The 23602-nt window shown below is 41.7% G+C and overlaps 3 protein-coding genes across 4 annotated transcripts in view; 2 read left to right on the forward strand and 1 right to left on the reverse strand.

The window, feature by feature from the left end:
- Positions 1–23602, forward strand: part of LOC128055185 (histone H1.4-like) — a 63843-nt gene that overhangs the window by 19009 nt on the left and 21232 nt on the right. The window lies entirely within an intron of this gene.
- Positions 4852–23500, forward strand: LOC128055175 (uncharacterized). The gene is made up of 3 exons (XM_052647588.1): positions 4852–5144; positions 9891–10260; positions 23121–23500. The coding sequence occupies exons 1-3, from the start codon at positions 4852–4854 to the stop codon at positions 23442–23444; spliced, it is 987 nt and encodes a 328-aa protein (XP_052503548.1). The 3' UTR covers positions 23445–23500.
- Positions 17493–18343, reverse strand: LOC128055183 (histone H1.3). The gene has a single exon (XM_052647595.1). It carries the CDS (start codon positions 18299–18301, stop codon positions 17636–17638), a length of 666 nt encoding a protein of 221 aa, XP_052503555.1. The 5' UTR covers positions 18302–18343; the 3' UTR covers positions 17493–17635.

Genomic DNA, 23602 nt, shown 5'->3' on the forward strand with positions numbered 1-23602 from the left:
TGGAGTTATATCTGTTTCACCTGACCAAAGTGATTTGCCTTTCTACTAAATAAGGGCTTTGCAAGTTAAGTAAATTTACTTAATTTGGTACTTACAATCAATAGTAAATAGATGATCAAAGTACATTTTCACAGAATCCTTCAGTGGCCTTGTATATTGGACATCATGGACTCCTTTTTTCCTTGCTTCCAGTTCAGTCCAGTTCAGTCGCTAAGTTGTGTCTGACTCTTTGCAACCCCATGAACCACAGCATGCCAAGCCTCCCTGTCCATCACCAACTCCCAGAGTCTACCCAAACCCATGTCCATCCAGTTGGTGATGCCATCCAACCATCTCATCCGCTGTTGTCCCCTTCTCCTCCTGCCATCAATCTTTTCCAGCATCAGGGTCTTTCCAAATGAGTTAGCTCTTCACATCAGGGGGCCAAAGAATTGGAGTTTCAGCTTCAACGTCAGTCCTTCCAGTGAACACCCAGAACCGATCTCCTTTAGGATGGACTGGTTGGATCTGCTTGCTGTCCAAGGGACTCTCAAGAGTCTTCTCCAACACCACAGTTCAAAAGCATCAATTCTTCGGCGCTCAGCTTGCTTTACAGTTCAACTCTCACATCCATACATGACTACTGGAAGAACCATAGCCTTGACTAGACAGACCTTTGTTGGCAAAGTAATGTCTCTGCTTTTTAATATGCTGTCTAGGTTGGTCATAACTTTCCTTCCAAGGAGTTCAGTTCAGTTCAGTTCAGTCACTCAGTCGTGTCCGACTCTTTGCGACCCCATGAATCGCAGCACGCCAGGCCTCCCTGTCCATCACCATATCCCGGAGTTGACTCAGACTCACGTCCATCGAGTCCGTGATGCCATCCAGCCATCTCATCCTCTGCCGTCCCCTTCTCCTCCTGCCCCCAATCCCTCCCAGCATCAAAGTCTTTTCCAATGAGTCAACTCTTCACATGAGGTGGCCAAAGTACTAGAGTTTCAGCTTTAGCATCATTCCTTCCAAAGAAATCCCAGGGCTGATCTCCTTCAGAATGGACTGGTTGGATCTCCTTGCAGTCCAAGGGACTCTCAAGAGTCTTCTCCAACACCACAGTTCAAAAGCATCAATTCTTCAGCGCTCAGCCTTCTTCACAGTCCAACTCTCACATCCATACATGACCACAGGAAAAACCATAGCCTTGACTAGACGGACCTTAGTTGGCAAAGTAATGTCTCTGCTTTTGAATATACTATCTAGGTTGGTCATAACTTTCCTTCCAAGGAGTAAGCGTGTTTTAATTTCATGGCGGCAGTCACCATCTGCAGTGATTATGGAGCCCAAAAAAATAAAGTCTGACACTGTTTCTACTGTTTCCACATCTATTTCCTATGAAGTGATGGGACCAGATGCCATGATCTTTATTTTCTGAATGTTGAGCTTTAAGCCAACTTTTTCACTCTCCTTTTTCACTTTCATCAAGAGGCTCTTTAGTTTTTCTTCACTTTCTGCCATAAGGGTGGTGTCATCTGCATATCTGAGGTTATTGATATTTCTCCTGGCAATCTTGATTCCACCTTGTGCTTCCTCCAGCCCTGTGTTGCTCATGATGTACTCTGCATATAAGTTAAATGAGCAGGGTGACAATATACAGCCTTGACGTACTCCATTTCCTAACTGGAACCAGTCCATTGTTCCATGTCCAGTTCTAACTGTTGCTTCCTGACCTGCATACAGATTTCTCAAGAGGTAGGTCAAGTGGTCTGGTATTCCCATCTCTTTCAGAATTGTCCCCAGTTTATTGTGATCCACACAGTCAAAGGCTTTGGCATAGTCAATAACGCAGAAATAGATGCTTTTCTGGAACTCTCTTGCTTTTTCAATGATCCAGCAGATGTTGGCAATTTGATCTCTGGTTCCTCTGCCTTTTCTAAAACCAGCTTGAACATCTGGAAGTTCACGGTTCACGTATTGCTGAAGCCAGGCTTGGGGAATTTTAAGCATTACTTTACTAGCGTAAGAGATAAGTGCAAGTGTGCAATAGTTTGAGCATTCTTTGGCATTGCCTTTCTTTGGAATTGGAATGAAAACTGACCTTTTCCAGTCCTGTGGCCACTGCTGAGTTTTCCAAATTTGCTGGCACATTGAGTGCAGCACTTTCACAGCATCATCTTTCAGGATTTGAAATAGCTCAACTGGAATTCCATCACCTCCACTAGTTTGTTTGTAATGATGCTTCCTAAGGCCCACTTGACTTCACATTCCAGGATGTCTGGCTCTAGGTGAGTGATCACACCATCGTGATTATCTGGGCCGTGAAGATCTTTTTTGTACATTTCTTCTGTGTATTCTTGCCAACTCTTCTTAATATCTTCTGCTTCTGTTAGGTCCCTACCATTTCTGTCCTTTATTGTACCCATCTTTGCATGAAATGTTCCCTTGGTATGTCTAATTTTCTTGAAGAGATCTCTAGTCTTTCCCATTCTGTTGTTTTCTTCTATTTCTTTGCATTGATTGCTGAGGAAAGCTTTCTTATCTCTTCTTGCTATTCTTTCGAACTCTGCGTTCAAATGGGTATATCTTTCCTTTGCTCCTTTCCTTTTCACTTCCCTTCTTTTCATAACTATTCTTAAGGCCTCCTCAGACAGCCATTTTGCTTTTTAAAATTTCTTTTTCTTGCGTATAGTCTTGATTCCTGTCTCCTGTACAATGTCACATACCTCCATCCATAGTTCATCAGGCAATCTTGTCTATGAGATCTAGTCACTTAAATCGATTTCTCACTTCCTCTGTATAGTCACAAGGAATTTTATTTAGGTCATACCTAAATGGTCTAGTGGTTTTCTCCACTTTCTTCAGTTTCAGTCTGATTTTGCCAATAAGGCGTTCATGATCCGAGCCACAGTCAACTCCCCGTCTTGTTTTTGCTGACTGTATAGAGCTTCTCCATCTTTGGCTGCAAAGGGTATAATCATTGTGATTTCAGTGTCAACCATCTGGTGATGTCCATGTGTAAAGTCTTATCTTGTGTTGTTGAAAGAGGCTGTTTGCTATGACCAGTGCGTTCTCTTGGCAGAACGCTATTAGCCTTTGCCCTGCTTTGTTCTGTACTCCAAGACCAAATTTACATGTTACTCCAGGTGTTTCTTGACTTCTTACTTTTGCATTGCAGTCCCCTATAATGAAAACGACATCTTTTTTGGGTGTTAGTTCTAGAAGGTCTCGTAGGTGTTCATAGAACTGTTCAGCTTCTTCAGCGTTACTGGTCGGGGCAAAGACTTGGATTACTGTGATATTGAATGGTTTGCCTTGGAAATGAACAGGGATCATTCTGTCATTTTTGAGATTGCAACCAAGTACTGCATTTCAGACTCTTTTGTTTACTATGATCGCTACTCCCTTTCTTCTAAGGGATTCTAGCCAACAGTAGTAGATATAATGGTCATCTTAGTTAAATTCACCCATTCCAGTCCATCTTAACCTTACTTCCAAGGCTCAGACAATTTTTCTCACATAGAGGCAAGAGATAGATGACACCAGGCTGAGTAGTTGGAGTTTGTTCCCTGTGGAATATACTCCAAAACAGTAGAGTAGTCGCAGAAACAGAGAGGAGTTGAGCCCTGCTTAGATAAAAGATAAAGATACAACATATTCCTCATTCTCCAGGTCAAGACCTTCCATCTACACAGACTCAGAAAGACTACTCCGAGGTGAAATGGGGAAGGGACACCCCATAGTAAGTAATGGAGATCTCAGTGGATACCGCTGGTTCAACTGAGGGAACTATATATAAGTCGCAAAGAGCTGGACACGACTTAGTGACTAAACAAGTGTCTAGCACTGACTTCTTAAATAAAAAGTTTGCACACCTAGGGATGTGGAAGTTATAAAAGCAACTAACATAGGCCCAGATTACAAAATACCAGATTGAGAGATTGAAGAATATTGGGGAGCGGGACTTCCCCACCTTTCCAGTGGTTAGGACTTAACAGTTCCACTGCAGAAGTCGGTTCAATCCTTGTTGGAGAACTGGATCCCACATGCCGTGAGGCAGCGGACACAAAACTAAAATAAAGAAAAAGTTAAACATAAATTAAAAAATAATAATAATACTGGGGAGAAAGTCAATCTCTGGAGCAAGAAGATGAAATTTCCTCAGGTAATTATAGTACTCAAGAAGAAACATTTAACCAAAAATTAACTTGTTGATTTTCCAAACACGTTTATGATATCGGAATTAAAATTCTCATCCTGCAAATGGAAAAAAAAAAAAAATTGAAAACGAGAAAATACCTGTCACAAACCTGATCCTAAACCATATAATGTGAAAAAGTAGCAAGTAATGAGGGCGCAGGCAATAGAGTGATGTCTCCGAATAAGACACATCAGCGAGAAAACCTTGTTTCCCAATGGATATCAGCAATTTCCTTGCTCCCGAAGATCAGTTTACCACAATAGTTATTTCACTTTCATTTAAATTGTACAAAAATGCTTCCCAGGGACTCGTTCGCATTTCAGAAATGCGTTTGAAGAATGAGGCAATATAAAATCTCGGTCAATGACTAAGCTTCAATATTCAAAGTTGAAAACAGATGTTGCCTTAATAGGTACTATCCCTTACTAAACAAAAGAATGGTTTTAAACGCCCTTAAACAAGAGTCTTTCAGGTGAAATTCAGGGAATGAGCAAATTTTCTTTCCTGGACTCCGCCCCACAGACTCTCAGGGTGGGCTGGGATATATTTGGTTACGAATGAGCCCCTCCCCTACCCGCCTTTTTTGTAGTTTTCAAATAGGTCCGCGACCATACTATAAATAAGAATTTCGGCACATGTTATCTAGATTGCTACATAGGCTTCCTGATCTAAGTTTAACAATGTCTGGACGCGGTAAAGGTGGGAAAGGCCTTGGGAAAGGCGGCGCGAAGCGTCACCGTAAAGTTCTGCGGGATAACATTCAAGGTATTACTAAACCCGCGATCCGCCGCTTGGCTCGTCGCGGTGGGGTCAAGCGCATCTCTGGCCTCATTTACGAGGAAACTCGCGGGGTGCTGAAAGTGTTTTTGGAAAACGTGATTCGGGACGCGGTGACATACACCGAACACGCCAAGCGAAAGACGGTCACGGCCATGGACGTCGTCTACGCGCTGAAGCGTCAGGGACGCACTCTTTACGGATTTGGCGGTTAAGCCAGAACCCACAAACAAGCTTTCTGTATCAGCTTATCAGGCCCTTTTCAGGGCCACCTATCTGTTCACTTGAGAGAGCTCGTAGCATTCAGCTGTTTTTTTTGTTTGTTTGTTTGTTTGTTTTCTATTGCGAGAAAATGGGGCTTAGTGAACTTGTGATCTCAGGTTGTAAGTAACTGCTTTAATATAACTCATCTTTCTGTGAAAGTGAAGTTGGTCAGTCGTGTTCGACTCGACCCCATGGACTGTAGCCTACCAGACTCCTCTGTCCATGGGGTTTTCTTGGCAAGAATACTGGACTGGGTTGCCATTTCCTTCTCCAGGGGATCTTCCCAACCCAGGGATCGAAGCAAGGTCTCCTCCATTGTAGGCAGGCGCTTTTACCATTTGTGTTCCTGTGCATTAAATGTTTGCCCTATGTTGCAGTTACAGTGCAACAATGGCTTTTAAATTGTGCAGCTCTTACTAGGAACCCTTAGTCTGCAAAGTTGATGAATTTCATAAGTTTTTAAAATGAGACATTGATAATCCGGAAGTTGCATTGGTGAGCAAAGGCAAGTACTACTTTAATAGTCTCCTCACATTTCAAGAAAACCTGATAAACAGCTGCTAGGAAAGAAATTCAAGACAAGGTACAATGAAAGACTGAACTAAAGGAAGTGAAGGCACCCGTGAGGAGGCTTACGTGGCACGAGGGCCATAAACTACCGGGTCAACTTTTTTTTTTAATCTAAAGAGAACTTGGGATTTGTTTCCTGCCTTGTCAAATCTACTTCCTGGTAGTCTATAATAAAGCAACAACTAATTCACCTGATGAACCCTCCGGATCCGTTTCTCGTGTATAAAACGTCAGAAAGCTAGCTGTAAACACATGGACATCTAGCCCTGTGCTGGGACTCAGCTACACCAGGGTTTTTCATATGTCAGCATTTGCAAAGAAAAGGGGAAAGGAGTGCCCAACGTAATAACTAAACAAAGTCATCTGTCTTGGCTTCAAGACAAAGTAACTGGCAAAGGCCTGTTGAAAAGGACTTCAAGGTATTAGATGCCCTTTCCTTAAGTAGATTTCCTACCTGCAGGCCATCTGAACCAATCCCAGTACTGTGGGGGCAGGTGTGAGGGGAAGAGGGAGAGAAGAGACAAGTGTTAGGTAACTGCTTTTTGGTCATAGGGTCCTGTGATGGTCTTTTAAGGTGGCCCACACGATTTCTGCTCTTAAAGTTCACCCTTATGTGATCAAGGCCCTAGACTGTGGATGTGACCTGTGACCTCTTTTTACCCATCAAAGCATGTGACCATAGGTGACAGGATGTAAAAAAATTTGTGATTATGACTAGGTTATCAATAAGATTGTAACATCTTCCAATCTCTTGCATGCTGGTTTGGTTTTTTAATACAAATTTTATTTATTTTTGACTGCAATGGGTCTTTGTTCCTGCATGCAGTCTTTCTCTAGTTGCATGGGCTTTTCATTGTGATGGTGTCTCTTGTTGCAGAGCATGGGCCCTAGGGTGGGGGGCTTCAGTAGCTCTGGCTCAAGGGCTCAATATTAGTTGCCCTGTGGCATGTGGAATCTTCCTGGACTAGGAATCAAACACCTATCGCCTAATTTGGGAGGCAGGTTCTTAACCACCAGGGAAGTCCTACATGCTGGTTTTCACAAGCCGAGCATCCCTGTTGTCAGGTCCAAATGACAAGAAACTCAGAGGGCTCTTTAGGAACTAAGGGAAGACTAGCAGCCTATAAGGGCTTCAAGCCAACAGTCAAGAAGAAAATAAGATCCTCAGTCCTAAAAGTACAAAGAACCAACCACTAAGTGAGTTTGGAAGCATATATTTCCCCCAATCAAGAGACCACAACCCTGCATAACACCCCAACAGTATCCTTATAGAGGACCCAGATAAAACATGCCCAGACTCACAGAAGCTGTGTGATAATGCATGTGTGAAGCTAATAACTTCAAGGCAATCTGTTATCCATCAATAAAGACAGCCAGCACATTTGGAATCTTCATCTAAGATTCTAAAGATTCTACCATGTCATCTAAGATAACAGATATATTTAACTAAAACTACAGTCTTTATCTAAGGGGAAAATGAAATTTAAAACAAATAAAAACTTTAACAAACATTGTTCCACAGTTAGATGAAACTCCATACTCCACACAAAGACACAATACACTCTGGCATGTATATTCGTAGTGCCTGCCTGATGTACCAAATAGCAAGTCTGTAAGTTGAAAAGTACTGAAAACAATTTTTCCATGTTATTTTACTTTCAGCAATACAGAAACTATCGAATTTTCAGGGAAACTATGCATTTCTTTCCATATCCTCTGTCCTTCCTGCACTTCTACATCTGATTTCTGTTTCTTTGATTTTTTTTTTCCTCACCTGTGTAAATGAATACAGAACCTACCGCTGACTGAAGGTAGGGAATATAAAAATTTAAAAATGTCTCAAAATGAGGGTTTCAGACCCTGCTTCAGCACAATGTAGGATTAATTATATCAATAATAGACTCAAGGAAAATAAAGTGAATTTTTTTTATGTTTAATATAAATTTGAACAATCACCTTTGAAATAGTCTACCCTAGTGGTTGAGATTAAACTCTTGAGATTCCACTAAATACTCTAGGCCTATACACTGTTTAAATGACATTTTGATCCTCTTTGTACAAACACGTTCTCATGACTAGTATTTGTGAAACACATAAGATTATTTGAAACAGGGACCCCAAACACAAGTGTCATCATTAAACAATTTTAAGTCCACAGGAACTCACCAGAAAAGTTTTAAATCTAAACAATGAATGAATATAAGAACAATTTAAAAGATTTTAAGGAACAAAAACCTAAAAACCAGAATACTAGAATTCCCTAATACTTATTACAATACACAATTATTTCAAATTCTTTGCTGCATTAAAGAACAAAAATTTAACCTCTCATATTGAATTATGGTTGGTTTCCTGCGTTTTAAAGAATGTTTTAAAAAATGTAAAAAGCTGGAAAATCTTAATATTATAGCTCTCATTACATAAAAATTGGTAGCTCTATAAAGAGACATTGAGGAATGCTAAAGGTAGAGAAAATTTTTACTTGCAGTTGGTGTAATTTGGTGATAACCTTGGTGCTCTTGAACACTGAGTCCTTGGTCAATTCCATGTACAAAATCAGGCACATGGCGGGAATGTGATGATCCAGCAGTTTGTGATGGTAAAGCACTTAAACGCCAAGCGCGACATCTCGCCCCCCTCATATCTCGATGTTGTGGTTGACAAACGAGCTCTTGATGCCCAAGTCCTTTGACAAGATGCCAGTGTCAGGAGAACCTACTTAAGCATTCTATAGACAGACCTATACAGAACAGGGCTTTTCTGGTAGCACAGAAGGTAAAGCATCTGCCTACAATGCGGGATACCCGGGTTCTATCCCTGGGTCGGAAAAATCCCCTGGAGAAGGAAATGGCAACCCACTCCAGTTTCCTTGTCTGGAAAATCCCATGGACAGAGGAGCCCGGTAGGCTACATTCCATGGGGGTCGCAAAGAGTCGGACACGACTGAGTGATTAATATTATTTGAGGCTGGGGCGCATCTAGCTATCTCTGGCGTGAAAAACAGCATGAAAAATGGGGAAACAAACCCAAGGAGAACAAGATATCACAAGTATTAAATCATGGATACAGTCAAAGACTCACAAATCTGATCTTTAATTGGACGTAAACTGACCAATAGATAAATAGTATGTAAATTAAGGTTCAAAACCTGCTTTCTTTATTGGGTCAAAAAGAAAGGCGTTCATGTATTCCTATAGGTTGATTAAGAATAATGTTACATGACATAAATAATTAAAAATCGATTTTATTTACAGGAAAGTCTTCGCGTTTGAATGTGAAAACTAGGTAAAGAATTCCTATTAAGTAGCCGAGTCAAGTCTTCATAAAAGCGCTGTGGGTTTGTCTCGGACACCTTGAGACTCTCAGAATGACTCCCGAGATTCTAGCCCATTGCAGTGTGCTAAAGGCTCTCGATCGCCGCCATCTTTTATTCAGGTTCCGCATTGCAAACCTTTTGTTGACGGATGTCGCCATTAACCCCAGATTGACAGTTTAAGTGCGTCAAAACCATAGAACACAGCCAAATTACCAGTTTTGAGTCAAACAGGAAAATAAACATTAGAGGTTCCAGAATATTTGGATTTTGCTGCGTGTCCCCTTAATACAAAATTCTTCACATCTTAACAGTATGTACTAAAAGACCATGTTACCGGGAATGAGACATTAACTGTAAATGTGGAATACGACTCGAGAGGCTTAGACGGTGAATTCTTAAATAGGGGACAATTATCAGGATTAGAACCCTGATGAAAAAGTTAACTATGCATAAAATGGCAGGTGTATGAATTCTAAAGGGCTTTCACGGACACACTGTATTTTTTATATCCAAACAGGGGGAAAGTTCAACATTACTGAATGATTAATGTGCTTGTGGACCATACTTGACAGTGTAGTATCAATAAAGCACCTTGGGAAATGCTTCTTCTTTTTTTTTTTTTAAGGGGGAAGATGGCTGCTGATTGAAATGAACCAATCCGAAATTTGCACCGGATGGATGAACCAATGTTAAATAGCTCGAAGCACTTCCGGAATTAAGCAGCCCGTAAGTAACAGGAATTGCCCACAATCCAATCAGAGTGATTCCGGTCCTTTATAAATACGGGAGCAACCCTCCTAGTCTAATCCCATTGTTTTGGAGGCTAGCTATGGCGCGGACTAAGCAAACGGCTCGCAAGTCCACTGGCGGTAAGGCGCCGCGCAAGCAGCTGGCCACCAAGGCGGCCCGCAAGAGCGCGCCGGCCACCGGCGGCGTGAAGAAGCCGCACCGCTACCGGCCCGGCACGGTGGCCCTGCGCGAGATCCGCCGCTACCAGAAGTCCACGGAGCTGCTGATCCGCAAGCTGCCGTTCCAGCGGCTGGTGCGTGAGATCGCTCAGGACTTCAAGACCGACCTGCGCTTCCAGAGCTCGGCGGTGATGGCTCTGCAGGAGGCGTGCGAGGCCTACCTGGTGGGGCTCTTCGAGGACACCAACCTGTGCGCCATCCACGCCAAGCGCGTCACCATCATGCCCAAGGACATCCAGCTTGCACGCCGCATCCGCGGAGAGAGGGCATAAATTGGCTTGTTGACTGATAATAACTTAAACCCAAAGGCTCTTTTCAGAGCCAATCACCTAATCTATGAAGGGTGCTGTAATATGTGAGTGGAACGTAAGTTTGGCAGAGGTTGAAGAAACCTATGTGTGTGCAGCAGCTTAGGAAGTCCTACGTTCTCTGTAAGTTATCAATGTAGCAACTACCTGCACGACTTAAATTACTCCATTTTGCCTTATTGTATGTAGGTTCTGCACATTTAGGCGTGGTACATGGGGTGTGTGTGTGTGTGTGTGTGTGTGTATGTGTGTGTGTGTGTGAGAGAGCTGTTTTACCTCGGGACTCACTGGAAAAACAAGAACCAGGTGAGAAGTTTAACAGAAAAAAGTCTGTAAATAAATGCTCAGGCCAAGTTAGCCATCGTAAGAAATAGAAGTTTATGCATGAAGTAATTGTTCTTGGAAGTCTGTCAGGTATTGAGACTTGGATGCTGAGAAATGGAAAGCCTTGACCCTTGTAAGGAAAGAAAGTATATTCATAACTCCAATAATGAAGTAAGACATTTTTAGTGCCAAATAAAAGCATTCCATATTAGAACTTTGTTTCCCATGTTCTGTACTTTGAGATTATAGCACGGTGAGTTTTTTAATGTCTGTTTCTGTCTCATCAGATGATGGATGTCAAGAGATGAAGCCCACGAAGGCACGAAAAATATCTAATATTAAATCCACCAAAACATCTAGAATAGTTCTTTGTATTAAGTTCTCAAGAAATTTAGTGAAATTAGAATTTAAAAGTTGTTGGACAAATAGAAATTACCATTCAGTGTTGATTATAAGAGTAAAAGATTGATAGAGTTCATGTTAGTTTAATACTAAATAGTTTTTTCACATACAAATAAACTGACTTGCATGGAGTTTGCCAGAAGTCATTATTAGTCTGAAAGCTCCATAAATAAGGTAAACTCAATAGTTATCTCCTAATATCTGTTATTATTATTCTGTTAGTGCTTTACAAATGAGACTGAAACAAAAAATTGTAGATAAAAAGTAGTAGAACCAAAAACATTTCCCCTTTAAACATTACTATTGTTAACAACAGTATTAGGGTGATCCTCAGTAGCTATCCCTGAGGCTTGATTCCTAAGATGAGCCGTCATAAGAAAACTGACATGTTTATCTAAATGTTTTCGTATATGTTAAAGGAAATGGGTAGATTTTGAAAATGTACAGGGTCACATAAAACTGTTCAATTATACTACAATTATTACAGCCAGTTGCACAGAAATAGAATTGATGAACAGCTATAAAAATAAAACACTGAGTTTTTAGCCTTTCTGCTCATTAAACAATGATGATGCTAGCTGACAAACAGAATTTAAAAAAATTTTTTAATACATTGAAAAGCTAGTGCTTAATATGAGACCTTTTTTAATGAATTATTATTTTATTGGGAAAATGTCACAAATGTAAATCACATGACATTTTATAGGTACCTGTTGGAACACTAACTTGTATAACCACTTCAAGCTTACCTGGTTGCCTATAACTACATGTAAACTAAACACAAATATATACTCTCTGAATAATCAGTATCTTTATTTTATGGAAATGATAGCTAAAAAATCAAGATGATTCAGAAATACCATTTCATACTTTCCCCATTTCCTGCCTACCACATGTGCACACAGGTAAATTTTTATATTCTACATTTGAAGACTTATTGCAAAGGTGTTATATTTAAGGGTTTTTTTTTATTATTTGCTCTTTTGTTTTCATTTGGGGATGTCTGTCTTTCTTTTCAGAAGCCCCAGCACCTTGGATGGAAGTAAAAGAGCTAGTACAGTGCCTAAGTTAAGCCATTGGGAGGAGAGTGATAGAAGGGGCTGAGATTTATTACCCTTAGTCTCATACAGAAAAACAGTAAATGAAATCACTGAATCTGATTATCTGGAGATAATCCCACCATCTGACAGGATTTTAAAGACTGGTCAATTAAAAACACACCTAGACTATTGGGAAAAACAAGACAAAGAAAACTAATGACCTAGGGTTTAGTTTAATGAGAAAAGATGCATTATAAATATTCCCTTGATAATAATAGTACTGAAATATTACTATCATCAAGGCACATTAGCAGGGAAACTAGATTTTTTTAATTAGGGGAACTTATTCATTGAGATGGAACCTGAGATGAAATTGGAAAGCTTATTCCAGGTAGAAAGGAGAGAATTACAGATGAATAGAACTGTCAAACAGAAAAAGCAGCAACAACAAAAGGCAATAAAGTTCCCACTTGAACCAAAGGCTAATAGGGAGCAACCCACTCCAGTGTTCTTGCCTGGAGAATCCCAGGGACGGGGGAGCCTGGTGGGCTGCCGTCTATGGGGTCGCACAGAGTTGGACAGGACTGAAGTGACTTAGCAGCAATAATTTTTATATGACAGATGATCAGAATTTAGGAATTAGGGGCTGGATAAACTAATTAGGAAGAACCAGTTAGGAATAACATGGCTACAATACTAATTAGGAAGCAATGGAACCATCCCAGGTGTAAGAGGACAAGGAGAGAATATGAGAGGGGAGAAAATGTCAGATTATATAAATATCGGCTTCCCTCATAGCTCAGTCGGTAAAGAATCTGCCTGCGATGCAGGAGACATGGGTTTGATTCCTGGGTCGGGAAGATTGCCCCGGAGAAGGAAATGGCGACTCACTCCAGTATTCTTGCGTTAAGAATCCCATGGATAGAGAAGCCAGGTGGACTACAGTCCATGGGGTTGCAAGAGTCGGACAGGACAGAGTGACTTTCACTACTACTACTATATAAACAGTTCTCCTGGGTTCCCTTACCCTACTGCTCTCCACCTGGGTGCACTTTCCCAGTGAAATCTCTTGCTTAGCATATGTGTCTCCTTGGACAATTCATTTCCGAGTGTTAGACAAGAGCCCAGTTTCGGGCCCTGGAAGGGGTCCGTCTTCCTTCAACAAATGGCGACTCTGGTGGGGACTCCTCTTCGCTGAGACTGACTTCCTGACCACTTGGGATACTCAGGGGCCAGCTTACCTGCCAATGGACCAGACCAAGCGGCCGCAACTGGGACCCTTTTGTCCCTGGTCTCCTCCTGACACAGACAACTGGCCAGAGTGCCCTGACCAGTAAAGAACAAGAGACTTTATTGACCTCTCTCCCCTTCCCTCTCTCTTTGCTCTCCTTAACCTTTCCTATCCTTCCCTGTTTTTCTAGTCCCCCGGTCCTGGACACAGGAATCTGGTCGAAGGGCCCTCAGCCTGAGCTGAGGATTGGAGACTGATCACCTCCTCTTGACAGAGAACTCGAATTCTGGTTCTGGTCTGGTCTGATTTCTGGTAGGGCCGAGTTCTAGTCCTCCCTTCTCTGGAGGCCCAGGGAAAAGTCCCAATTCGCCTGGGTATCTGTAGGTGGCCAGAGATGTCTGTAAGTCCACCCCTTTCGCCCCCCTCTCCTGACTCCTCCCCCTTCTTTATTCAACCCGGCTTCCTTTCCTCCCTTGGAATCTTTGATGTTAGTACTTGGATTCTTGTATTTAAGGGCTTCCCTGGTGGTGCAGAGGTTAAAGTGTCTGTCTGCAATGTGGGAGACCTGGGTTCGATCCCTGCGTCAGGAAGATCCCCTGGAGAAGGAAATGGCAACCCACTCCAGTATTCTTGCCTGGAGAATCCCATGGATGGAGGAGCTTGGTGGGCTACAGTCTACAGGTCGTCACTATATAAACATTTACCTGCTTTAGTGACTGAGTGACATGAGTAATCAAGGCCTCCACACAGTGACATGAACTCAGTCTACCTCCTGCAGTTATAAGGAGTCAGGTAATTACTAAGCAGAAGTAAGAAAATAGTAACTTCAGGCTGGTTTGAAAGATTATTAATACATTTGGCTTAGATTTATGTCATATGCCTAAGTACCCTCCTGCATTAAGAAAATATGCCCATGCCCTTCACACCTTCCAAGCTAAGAAACCTTTTTTTCCTTTTAGTATATTTTGCAGACAACTACTCATACAGGTTCCTGGCCGATATTTGTCATCTTTAAATGTCGATCTGTTGTTTTCCTAAACCTGGATATTGCCACTGTACCTGACAGACCACCTTTGTTCACCAAAAGAATATCAGAACTCCAAGGATGAATGTTGCAGAATGCTCTCCTAGGGATGTGGCTTTGGGACAGGAATAAGCTTTCTGATCTTTCATCTTCCTGGTGCAGAATATCAAGCCATCTTTGTGTTCTTTACCCATTCCCAAGTTGTTCATTTTAAGCTGCTTTAAGTGCAACAAAACTTGGGAAGATGGAGTAAGATTTAAACAAGTTCTGATTTCCTTGGAAATTAGAAACTGTCCAAGGGAAAGGAATATGAATATTAATTTACAGAAGCCAGACTAAAACTAGAAGAGCATTGAATGAATGATGTTTAATTGCTTCTGGTACATTCTAAAGGGATTGTGAATTGGATAGGTCACGAAGGATCTCAAACAGAAATACATGAATGTTACGTCTTTCTAGATGGGCATCAAAATGAAATAGAGAACTCATTTTCCAGTAGGCATAATAGATGGGGAGCAGTGCACAGAAAATGACACTAGGAAGAAAGAAACTTTGAGACTTTGGGTTTGAGACTCAGGTGCACTGTTTACTGACAAGATGATGCTGGCCATTTCATCTTTCTAAGCCACAATTTTCAGAACTGTAAAACAAACAGCATTGGGAATTCCCTCGTAGTCCAGTGGTTAGGACTTGGTGGTTTCATAGCAAACACTGGGTTCAATCCCTGCTTGGGGAACTAAGACCCCCAAAGACATCTGGTACACACTAATAATAATTAAGAAGGAGTTTAGCTATACCTACTGCAAGAGCTTTATAGTGAGGTAGGCATAGAAGAGCTTTGTAAAATGTAATTACAGATACTGTATAGTACCACTCTTATTGAATGTCACATTCCCACATAATTCTTATTCCTCATCATTCTTCATCAGAAGCGAAACTCATTCTGGTATTAAAGACCTCACAGGTCTCTTCCCTCTTAACTTTCCCTCTTGATGCAATCTATTATATTCAAAAAGACTCTTGAGTAACCATTTCACATTTTCCCATTTATCCAAATATCCGTCTCAACCAAACCACTGTTCTAAGAGACGGGATTTGGGGCTCTTTCCAGAAAGAAGAAAGTATGGAATGCAACTGCAATGGATGAAAAATAAAATCTCATTTAGAAAAGCTAGAAAGATAATCAAAGATTTTTTTTTTCTTTAAAGTTGAAAGACTAAAATTTAATAAACTATTAACCAGTAAGGTGTATGTAAGGGGCTGGCGGTGCGGGTGGGGGTGGGGTGGGGGGGCGGAATACGCTGTAAGCAAATAAATAAGATGAAGCCTTTTAACCATGAGGTATTTGCCGACTGACAATCTGCTCAGGGACTCATGACTTGTATGGTGGACTCTATGGACACCCTGGGGAACCTATAAACACCTTTTCAATATCATGTTTTAGAATACCAATACAGGATAAGAAAGGCATATTAAAATATAATTTCAAAATGTATTTACGTACATATAATGTGCTTCATTAGTCATATCAAATAACAAAGAGCAACTGGTGGAATAACAAATGTCAGTTTCAAGGACTCAGAATGATGTAAACTTTATTTCAAGATATCTTCATATCTTCAAAGTGATATAAAAACATCTGTGACAGCCACTGTTGAAAAACTCAATAAGGTCTGCAAAATCCACTGTAACTGCTTGTGCTTACAGACATACTAAAAGGAAATGCTTAACTGAATTTAGTTTGCTAAGATGTAATTTTTCCCCAACCATGCTTACAACTGCCTAATGGTCTACAAAACTCAGATTTTTGTCAAGATTCATCAGTAAAACACAGTGGCATTCCCCTGAAATTAAAAACAGGATAAAGTGGAAATGACGAAACATCCATCTTCCTAGAACCATTTATTTTGCCCTGGTTACTGCGGCTCGAGGAGCTAAGCATTCTCCTTGCGTTTCCCAAAGCTTAATTATTTCTATCTCCCTATTTATTACTTATCCACCAAAAGATATGAGACTGCCAACCATCTTAGCGGGAAAGAATTTGATAAACGGGTAAATTATAAACAGCCAGGAGTGCTTTCTACACTTTTTTTTTTAAACAATTTTTTTACTATACCTTAGTGTTATGGTTGGCTCCCCCAGTGGCTCAGCTGTAAAAAATCCGCCCTACAATGCAGGAGATACAGGTTCGATCCCTGGGCCGGTAAGATCCCCTGGAGAGCGAAATGGCAACCCACTCCAGGATCCTTGCCTGGAAATCCCAAGGTCAGAGGAGCCTGGCGGGGTGCAGTCCATGGGGTCTCAAAAACGTCGGACGACTGAGCAGTTCACACTGTCAGCATAGTAGGAACAATTATGCAGACTCAGGCAGAATATCAGTAGTATCAAAGTCCCCTCGAGTAGGACTACATTCATTAAGCGGGAAAAAAATACAAGCTTTTCAACTGTTTCCAAGCATACACAAATCCTTGTTATTTCAATCTCTAATTGACGCAGTATTTTGTCCTAGAGACCAAGCAAATAAACCCGGGAGTGCGTTCTGATTGGCTAATTCTCCTTAGACACTACAAACCAATGAGAAAGAAAACCTTACAAACATCCAGACTGTAATAATCCATTCTTTAGGTTGCACTTTTTCCCTAACAAATATGGAGGATGAAAACAGGGCGGCAGAGGGCGAACAAAGGCCAAAAACCAGCTCCTCCCGGGCCAGGCTCGTTTCCCAGGGGCCGCATGCATCGTCTGCTTCCCAAGGGTAACTACTCCGGCCGGGTCCCGGTGTACGAGAGCGCGGTGCTGGAGTACAAGGAAGAGATACCGGAGCTGACGGGGAACGGGGCCCATCACAAAGCGTACACTAGCCACCCCACCCCCCGAAGCTTAAAATCCTCAACGAGGAACTTCGGGGTCGCGTTACCATCGTACAGTGCAGCGTCCTGCTCAACATCCCTGCTAAGACCCAGAGCCGTCACAAGTGGCTCCTTTCAGAGGCACTGAGCTCGCACTACAGCACTGTGACCACCATCACGGTACTGATCCTGTGGTGCGCGCGCACCCGGACGCACACTCAGCTGTCCAATCACAGTAGAGCGGCAAATTTAAAAAAATTAATTACCTTTATTACAAAACTCGTTGGTAAACTTAGGGATTTATGTCCGGTTAAGCTCTTTCACCTGAAATTAGTGGGTGGCTCTGAAAAGAGCCTTTGAGATTTTCAAAGCAGGAGGTGCCGCTTAAGATTTACTTCTTTTTGGAGACCGCCTTCTTGGCCTTTGTAGCCTTGGGTTTGGCAGCTTTAGGTTTGGCTGCCTTGGGCTTGGGGGCTTTGGCCTTGGCCGGACTCTTAGTCGGCTTCTTCGGTTTGGCTGCCTTCGCCTTCTTCGGGCTCTTGGCTACTTTCTTGGTCCCAGCAGCCGCCGCCGGCTTCTTCACTTTCTTAGGAGTCTTCTTGGCAGCCTTCTTCGGAGTGGCCGCACCCGTGGCTCTCTTGGGCTTCTTAGCCGCCCCAGCAGCCTTCTTGGGCTTGGCCGCGCCCGCCTTTTTCGCCCTGGGCTTGGCCTCCCCGGTGGCCGCCTTCTTGTTGAGCTTGAAAGAGCCGGAAGCCCCGGTGCCCTTGGTCTGCACCAGGGTGCCCTTGCTCACCAGACTTTTGAGACCCAGTTTGATGCGGCTGTTGTTCTTCTCCACATCGTAGCCGGCGGCCGCCAGTGCTTTTTTGAGCGCAGCCAGAGACACGCCGCTGCGCTCCTTGGAGGCGGCGACAGCCTTGGTGATGAGTTCGGACACCGGGGGCCCGGAGGCCTTGCGTTTTCCAGCGGCCGCGCCCGATTTCTTCGTCTTCTTCTTAACAGGTGTCTTCTCTGCAGGTGCGGGAGCAGCAGGAGCAACCGGAGCCGTCTCCGACATGCTTCTGTTTAGCCAGGAAAGACAAAATAATAAGGGTAAACTGTCAGAACGGCGTGTCCCGGGCGTCGCCGGCTGGGGGTTTATATAGAGAGTCGCTGAGTGATGATTGGTTGCCTGGTCTGTGCGCCGCGCGGCTAGGGAGGACTCCTCGGCTCTGCCGAGTGGCTGTGTTTTTTGCCCCTTAAAAAAGAAGAAAAATATAAGAAATCTGGGCACGAAATAATTAGGCATGTGGGGGAAACTGATCCGAGACTCTTCAGGCTTCATTCCTGCCTTATTTGCTATACCTAGTTTCAAAACCGGCTCCCTGAAACTTTCCTGATTCCCCCAACTCTCTTGGAAACTTCAGTCAAATTGAGACAACTTTCAGATTTTCCTTAAAATTACTAGTTCTCTCTGTTTCCTTTGCAAATCTTTCTTCCAGGGCATTGTCATACACATTGTTTTCTTTTCAACTCTATATAAATAACCTCATTTTTACTGAAATATACAAGGAAAATCGGTTTTTTCGCGAGAGCAATAGCACAGCTCTCCTGCAACTTGTTTGCACTAAGCACTGGGAATTGGCACTGGGATAGAAAATTCTACGTACAAGATAGATAACTATTTTAGCAAAAACTGACTTTTAAAAAAAGTTTATGAGTGACGAGACTATAAACTGGGTTTCATTGCAGTGTTTCGTGATTTACACGGGTTTTCTGGAAGGCTGGGGTGTGGGGCTGCTCCGTTTGTTTTTCTAGATAAAGAGCTCCAAACACAGTCTTTAAAACCTTCTTTCAAACTTAGTATAATAGATTTTTTAGACCCAAAATGGGCATTAGAAATCCCTCATGCCATCCTCAATGAAGAAAAGTGAATCATGAAGCCCCAGAATGGCAGTTCTATAACAAATAACCAGCTCTAAGCTCAAAAAACAGACACCTGGGTTAATATTGTAAATTGCTTAGTGACAGTCTGTCCATTAGCCTTTTTTTTCCCAATATTTAGCATACAATTGTGTACATATTTCCTGTATTCCAAAATGATACTTAAAATACATATTTGATTTAACTGTTTTCAACACTGCAAATAGGCACACAGGGCGTTAGAAGAAAAAATTCTCCTTTAAATCATTTCCTGAGTCTTCATAACTTTCCTTGAGTTTTTACTAGCAAAATACAAAGCTGACTGTCGCAACCTAAATTAATTGGCTGAATATGTTCACCTGAGGAGCTGAACTAACATTTCATAGCAAATATGGCTGATTTACTACTCCATCTCTTTGTAACATGCAGAACTAATGGAATTGAGTAAATATTGGATTATTAAGCACAAAACTAGTATCTATTAAATAATCAAATACTGAAACTAAGTCTCATGTTTGTCAAAGTAAATAAACAGGAAAGATATTTTGGTGTTGTGTTTTTTTCTAGTAGATATCCCTACTTTCAAAAATCTAATTCTTCTGGCCTACATTCAATAGTAACTTGAGAATTTTCTCATATAACTCCAAGACAGGATAATCAGTTTTAAAGATGTCATCTCTCCATACTTAACAAATTACATAGACATCACTTGGTTTGTTTTTCAATAGTTATTTTGGACTCGTACTGTCTAAAAGTAAATCTCTGGGACTTGAGACCATGTTATATACCAAATACAAATACAGCGTATAAAGAGGGAAGGTTAAAATTTTGGCTACGGAACATTCCAATTTTCCCAGGACAGGTATTTTATGAGTCTGGAAAAAAGGGCTACTTGTCATCCTCAATAATATCACTGTCAATAGCAACAGTAACAGTAATATAGGCCCCTTTCCTTTTCAAGCACATTATAAAGGCCCTTTTCCTTTTTGGGCCAGAGCCTAATACTATCAGTCCTCAAGATACAGGTAAAATCCAGATGTTTAATACTTTACTATTTTGGTAATCATTGTAGTCATAATATCAGTTGTTAAATACATGTTCAACTTGTTCCCTAAGTTATATGTACTCAGTTTAAGATAGGTGAAAAGTACTTCCTACAGCAGATGTCACAATTTCGTTCTTATGCAACTACTGTTGGTACCATGGCTTTTTAGGTACCAAATAAGGGAGAAGACACTGGGCTCAGGGCCATTCGCTTCATTGTTTATAGGTCTCTGCCTTTCCTAGAGGATGATAATTGAGACATGCTTCCACCTGAAAAGTTCTTCCCCAGATATTTATAGAATGATGGAGCTGTGCTGCATGTAGATACTGTTATTGCTTGAGACCCAAGTACTTACACTCTAACTGTAGTGTGGACATGGTTCTTGAAAGCAGGATCATCCCCATGGGACTGTAAATTTGGAAAGTTTCTCCTATTACTTATAGCCCACAAAAAAAACCTGTGTTTAATACTTTTGAATCCTAAATCTACATAGATCCTAAAACAGTGTATTTTTCTGCTAGACTAAGAATTCAACTATTTTTACCTTATAGATGTAAAAAATAAATAAGAAAAACTAAAGTGAGACAAGTGATGGACATCTCACAACTTCATGTCCTCTTAATGTTGGTGTCAACACCCTACTCTACCATAGCCAGTGACTGTAAAAGATATAGGTAGTATGCACCAGGGCAAGCCACGGGGACTGTATATAAGCATTCTAAAATTCATTAACTTTCAAAACTGTAAGGAAAAAAGTGACTATGTTCACTAAATAGAAAAAAGGCCAAATTAAAAAGAAGAGCTATATAACAAGTAGAGCATTGTGTTATAATCATGTGCTCAGAAAGGTAATGAGAAATCACATCCATTTTAATTTTCTGTCAGATGGTCTCACCTGAGGACCAGGTGAAACTCCTGGTTGAAACTCCCCTCCAAGCTCCTGCTTGAAACTCCCCTCCAAGCATAACTATATATTATTAATTTAATTTCCTAAAACAACTTTACTACACTCAACTTTCCAGTTTCCTTCTATCTGTAATATCTGGTACATCTAGAAGTTAACTAATTTCTATTATACTTCAAAAATACGCCAATCCTCAGTTCCAGCAGCAAATCTCAGTCTCATATATTTACCACATTCCATTTCTCAGGCTGGGCTAGAAGTTCTCCATAAGAAATTTTCTATCAAAATACAGCCTAAAACAACCTACTACAATGATAGAAGTGTTTGTATCTGCACAACCACTATGTTTACCTGTGGTTATTGAGCATCTATTAAATAGTAGTTACTGACTGAAGAAATTATTTCTTTAATTTGATTTCATTTTCACTAATTTAAATTTAAATGAACACAGGTGGCTAGTGGCTAATGTAGGACACCACAGCTCTAAAACAACTCTCTCAAACCGGCCAAGTGGTTGGAGCAAACTACCCACTTGGAGATATTGTTTAAAATGCTGTATCATTTCAGTAGACTTGGGGTTAGTCCTGAAATTCTCAAAGTCTAAGCTCCTGAGCCTGCCTACTCAACTGTTCATGTCTGACTCTTTGCGATATCATGTACTGCAGCCCACCAGTGTCCTATGTCCGTGGGATTTCCCAAGGCAAGAATTCTGCCATTGGGTTGCCATTTCCTACTCTAGCAGATCTTCCTGACTCAGGATCAAATCTGTGTCTCCTGCGACTACTGCACTGTTTGTACACGGGTACTTGGAATATAATAAACCCTGAATTGTTGAAAGGATGAATCAATGATTCTTGTTAGTGCCTCTCTCAAAAAGGAGAGCATGGGAGAACAAATTGTCTAAATCCAAAGGTAAGCACACCTGAAATAAAACTCAAAACTTTGTGACTCAGGAAATAATAATCCTCTAACTGCCTATGCAGTAAACACCAGCAAAGAAGGGAGTTGTTTCTCAATGACCTCTGTAGTTACATAGAAGGCATTCAATGTGAATATGTGGAATGTGAGTAAATATTGGCATCAGCCTAGTAAACTTATCAATACCTATCATCGGTGTGTAGAATACCAGTTATCCTTTTAACATGAACAGCATTTCAGTCAATAATTTTTAAAATGCGGTTAATTTGCAAATTCCTATTCAGTGGCAACCCACAGCATTATTCTTGCCAGGGAAATCCCATGGAGAGGAGCCTGGAGGGTTACAATCCATGGGGTCGAAAGAGTTGGACATGACTTAGTCACTAACCCACCACAATTCATCATGCTGTATCTTCAATACTTCACTGACATAGGTGGCAAGGACATTACACCCCAGAATCAGAAAGCATCAGTTCTAACCCCAACAATGCTACTTATTAGAACAGAATTAGGTTTTCAAGCCTGCGATTCTACATGTTCACAATGTAAATAGTGCTTTTCCAGCATAGAGTGGAAATTCAGTTAACTTTATCTCACCTTCCTGAAGTTCCCGCTTTATCAGGAATGTTGAAACGATGTATATCTAAAGCTTTGCCAAACGAAAACATTGACGATCAGCCAAGTTTGAAAAGTATTGCTAGGAATTTAAGAAATACATTTTTTAAAGTATCTTCACATTTACAATTAGTTTTATTCTGCTTTCTGTCCCTTTTTATAGACAGATGTGGCAAAACAGCCTCCTTTTATTAAATAATAAAAATGGTGAGGAAACTTGTACAATATTAATTGAGAAAACCCACAGGGACCTGTCTAGAGACCACAAAACCAGCGACTCTGGACCCCAACCAGGAAATAGGAGGGTCAGACACCCAATAGCATTTCCACGCCCCCTTCCCTTCTTGGCAATAGCAAACACCCAGTAAGATAGGGAAGAGGCGGGGGCAGAAGTCTAGTTCCCGCCCTCGCTGTTTCAGTTTCCTAAAAGGTCCGCAAAACTGATATATAAAGGGCTGCAGCTGGCTCTCGGGTACTGGAAAAGAACAACAGTTGCTTTTCATCATGTCTGGTAGGGGCAAAGGAGGAAAAGGGCTCGGAAAAGGAGGCGCGAAACGCCATCGCAAAGTTCTGCGGGACAACATCCAAGGTATTACCAAACCTGCTATTCGGCGCCTGGCTCGTCGTGGTGGTGTGAAGCGCATCTCTGGGCTCATCTACGAGGAGACCCGCGGGGTCCTAAAGGTGTTCCTGGAGAACGTGATCCGGGACGCGGTCACCTACACCGAGCACGCCAAGCGCAAGACTGTCACTGCCATGGACGTGGTCTACGCGCTCAAGCGTCAGGGCCGCACCCTTTACGGTTTCGGCGGCTAAGTTGCCGTGTAGTTAGAAGTTTCTGCTTACAAAACGGCCCTTTTCAGGGCCATCCACTTGGTCATAAAAAGGGCTGTTACTTATCAGCGAATAAGCCAGAGGTACTACGCCTGATATCTAATGGTAATAGAAGGTTTGCGGTGTTACTGCAAGCTAGT

This window comes from Budorcas taxicolor, chromosome 11, assembly GCF_023091745.1.
Source record: "Budorcas taxicolor isolate Tak-1 chromosome 11, Takin1.1, whole genome shotgun sequence".
NCBI classification, from domain to species: Eukaryota; Metazoa; Chordata; class Mammalia; order Artiodactyla; family Bovidae; genus Budorcas; species Budorcas taxicolor.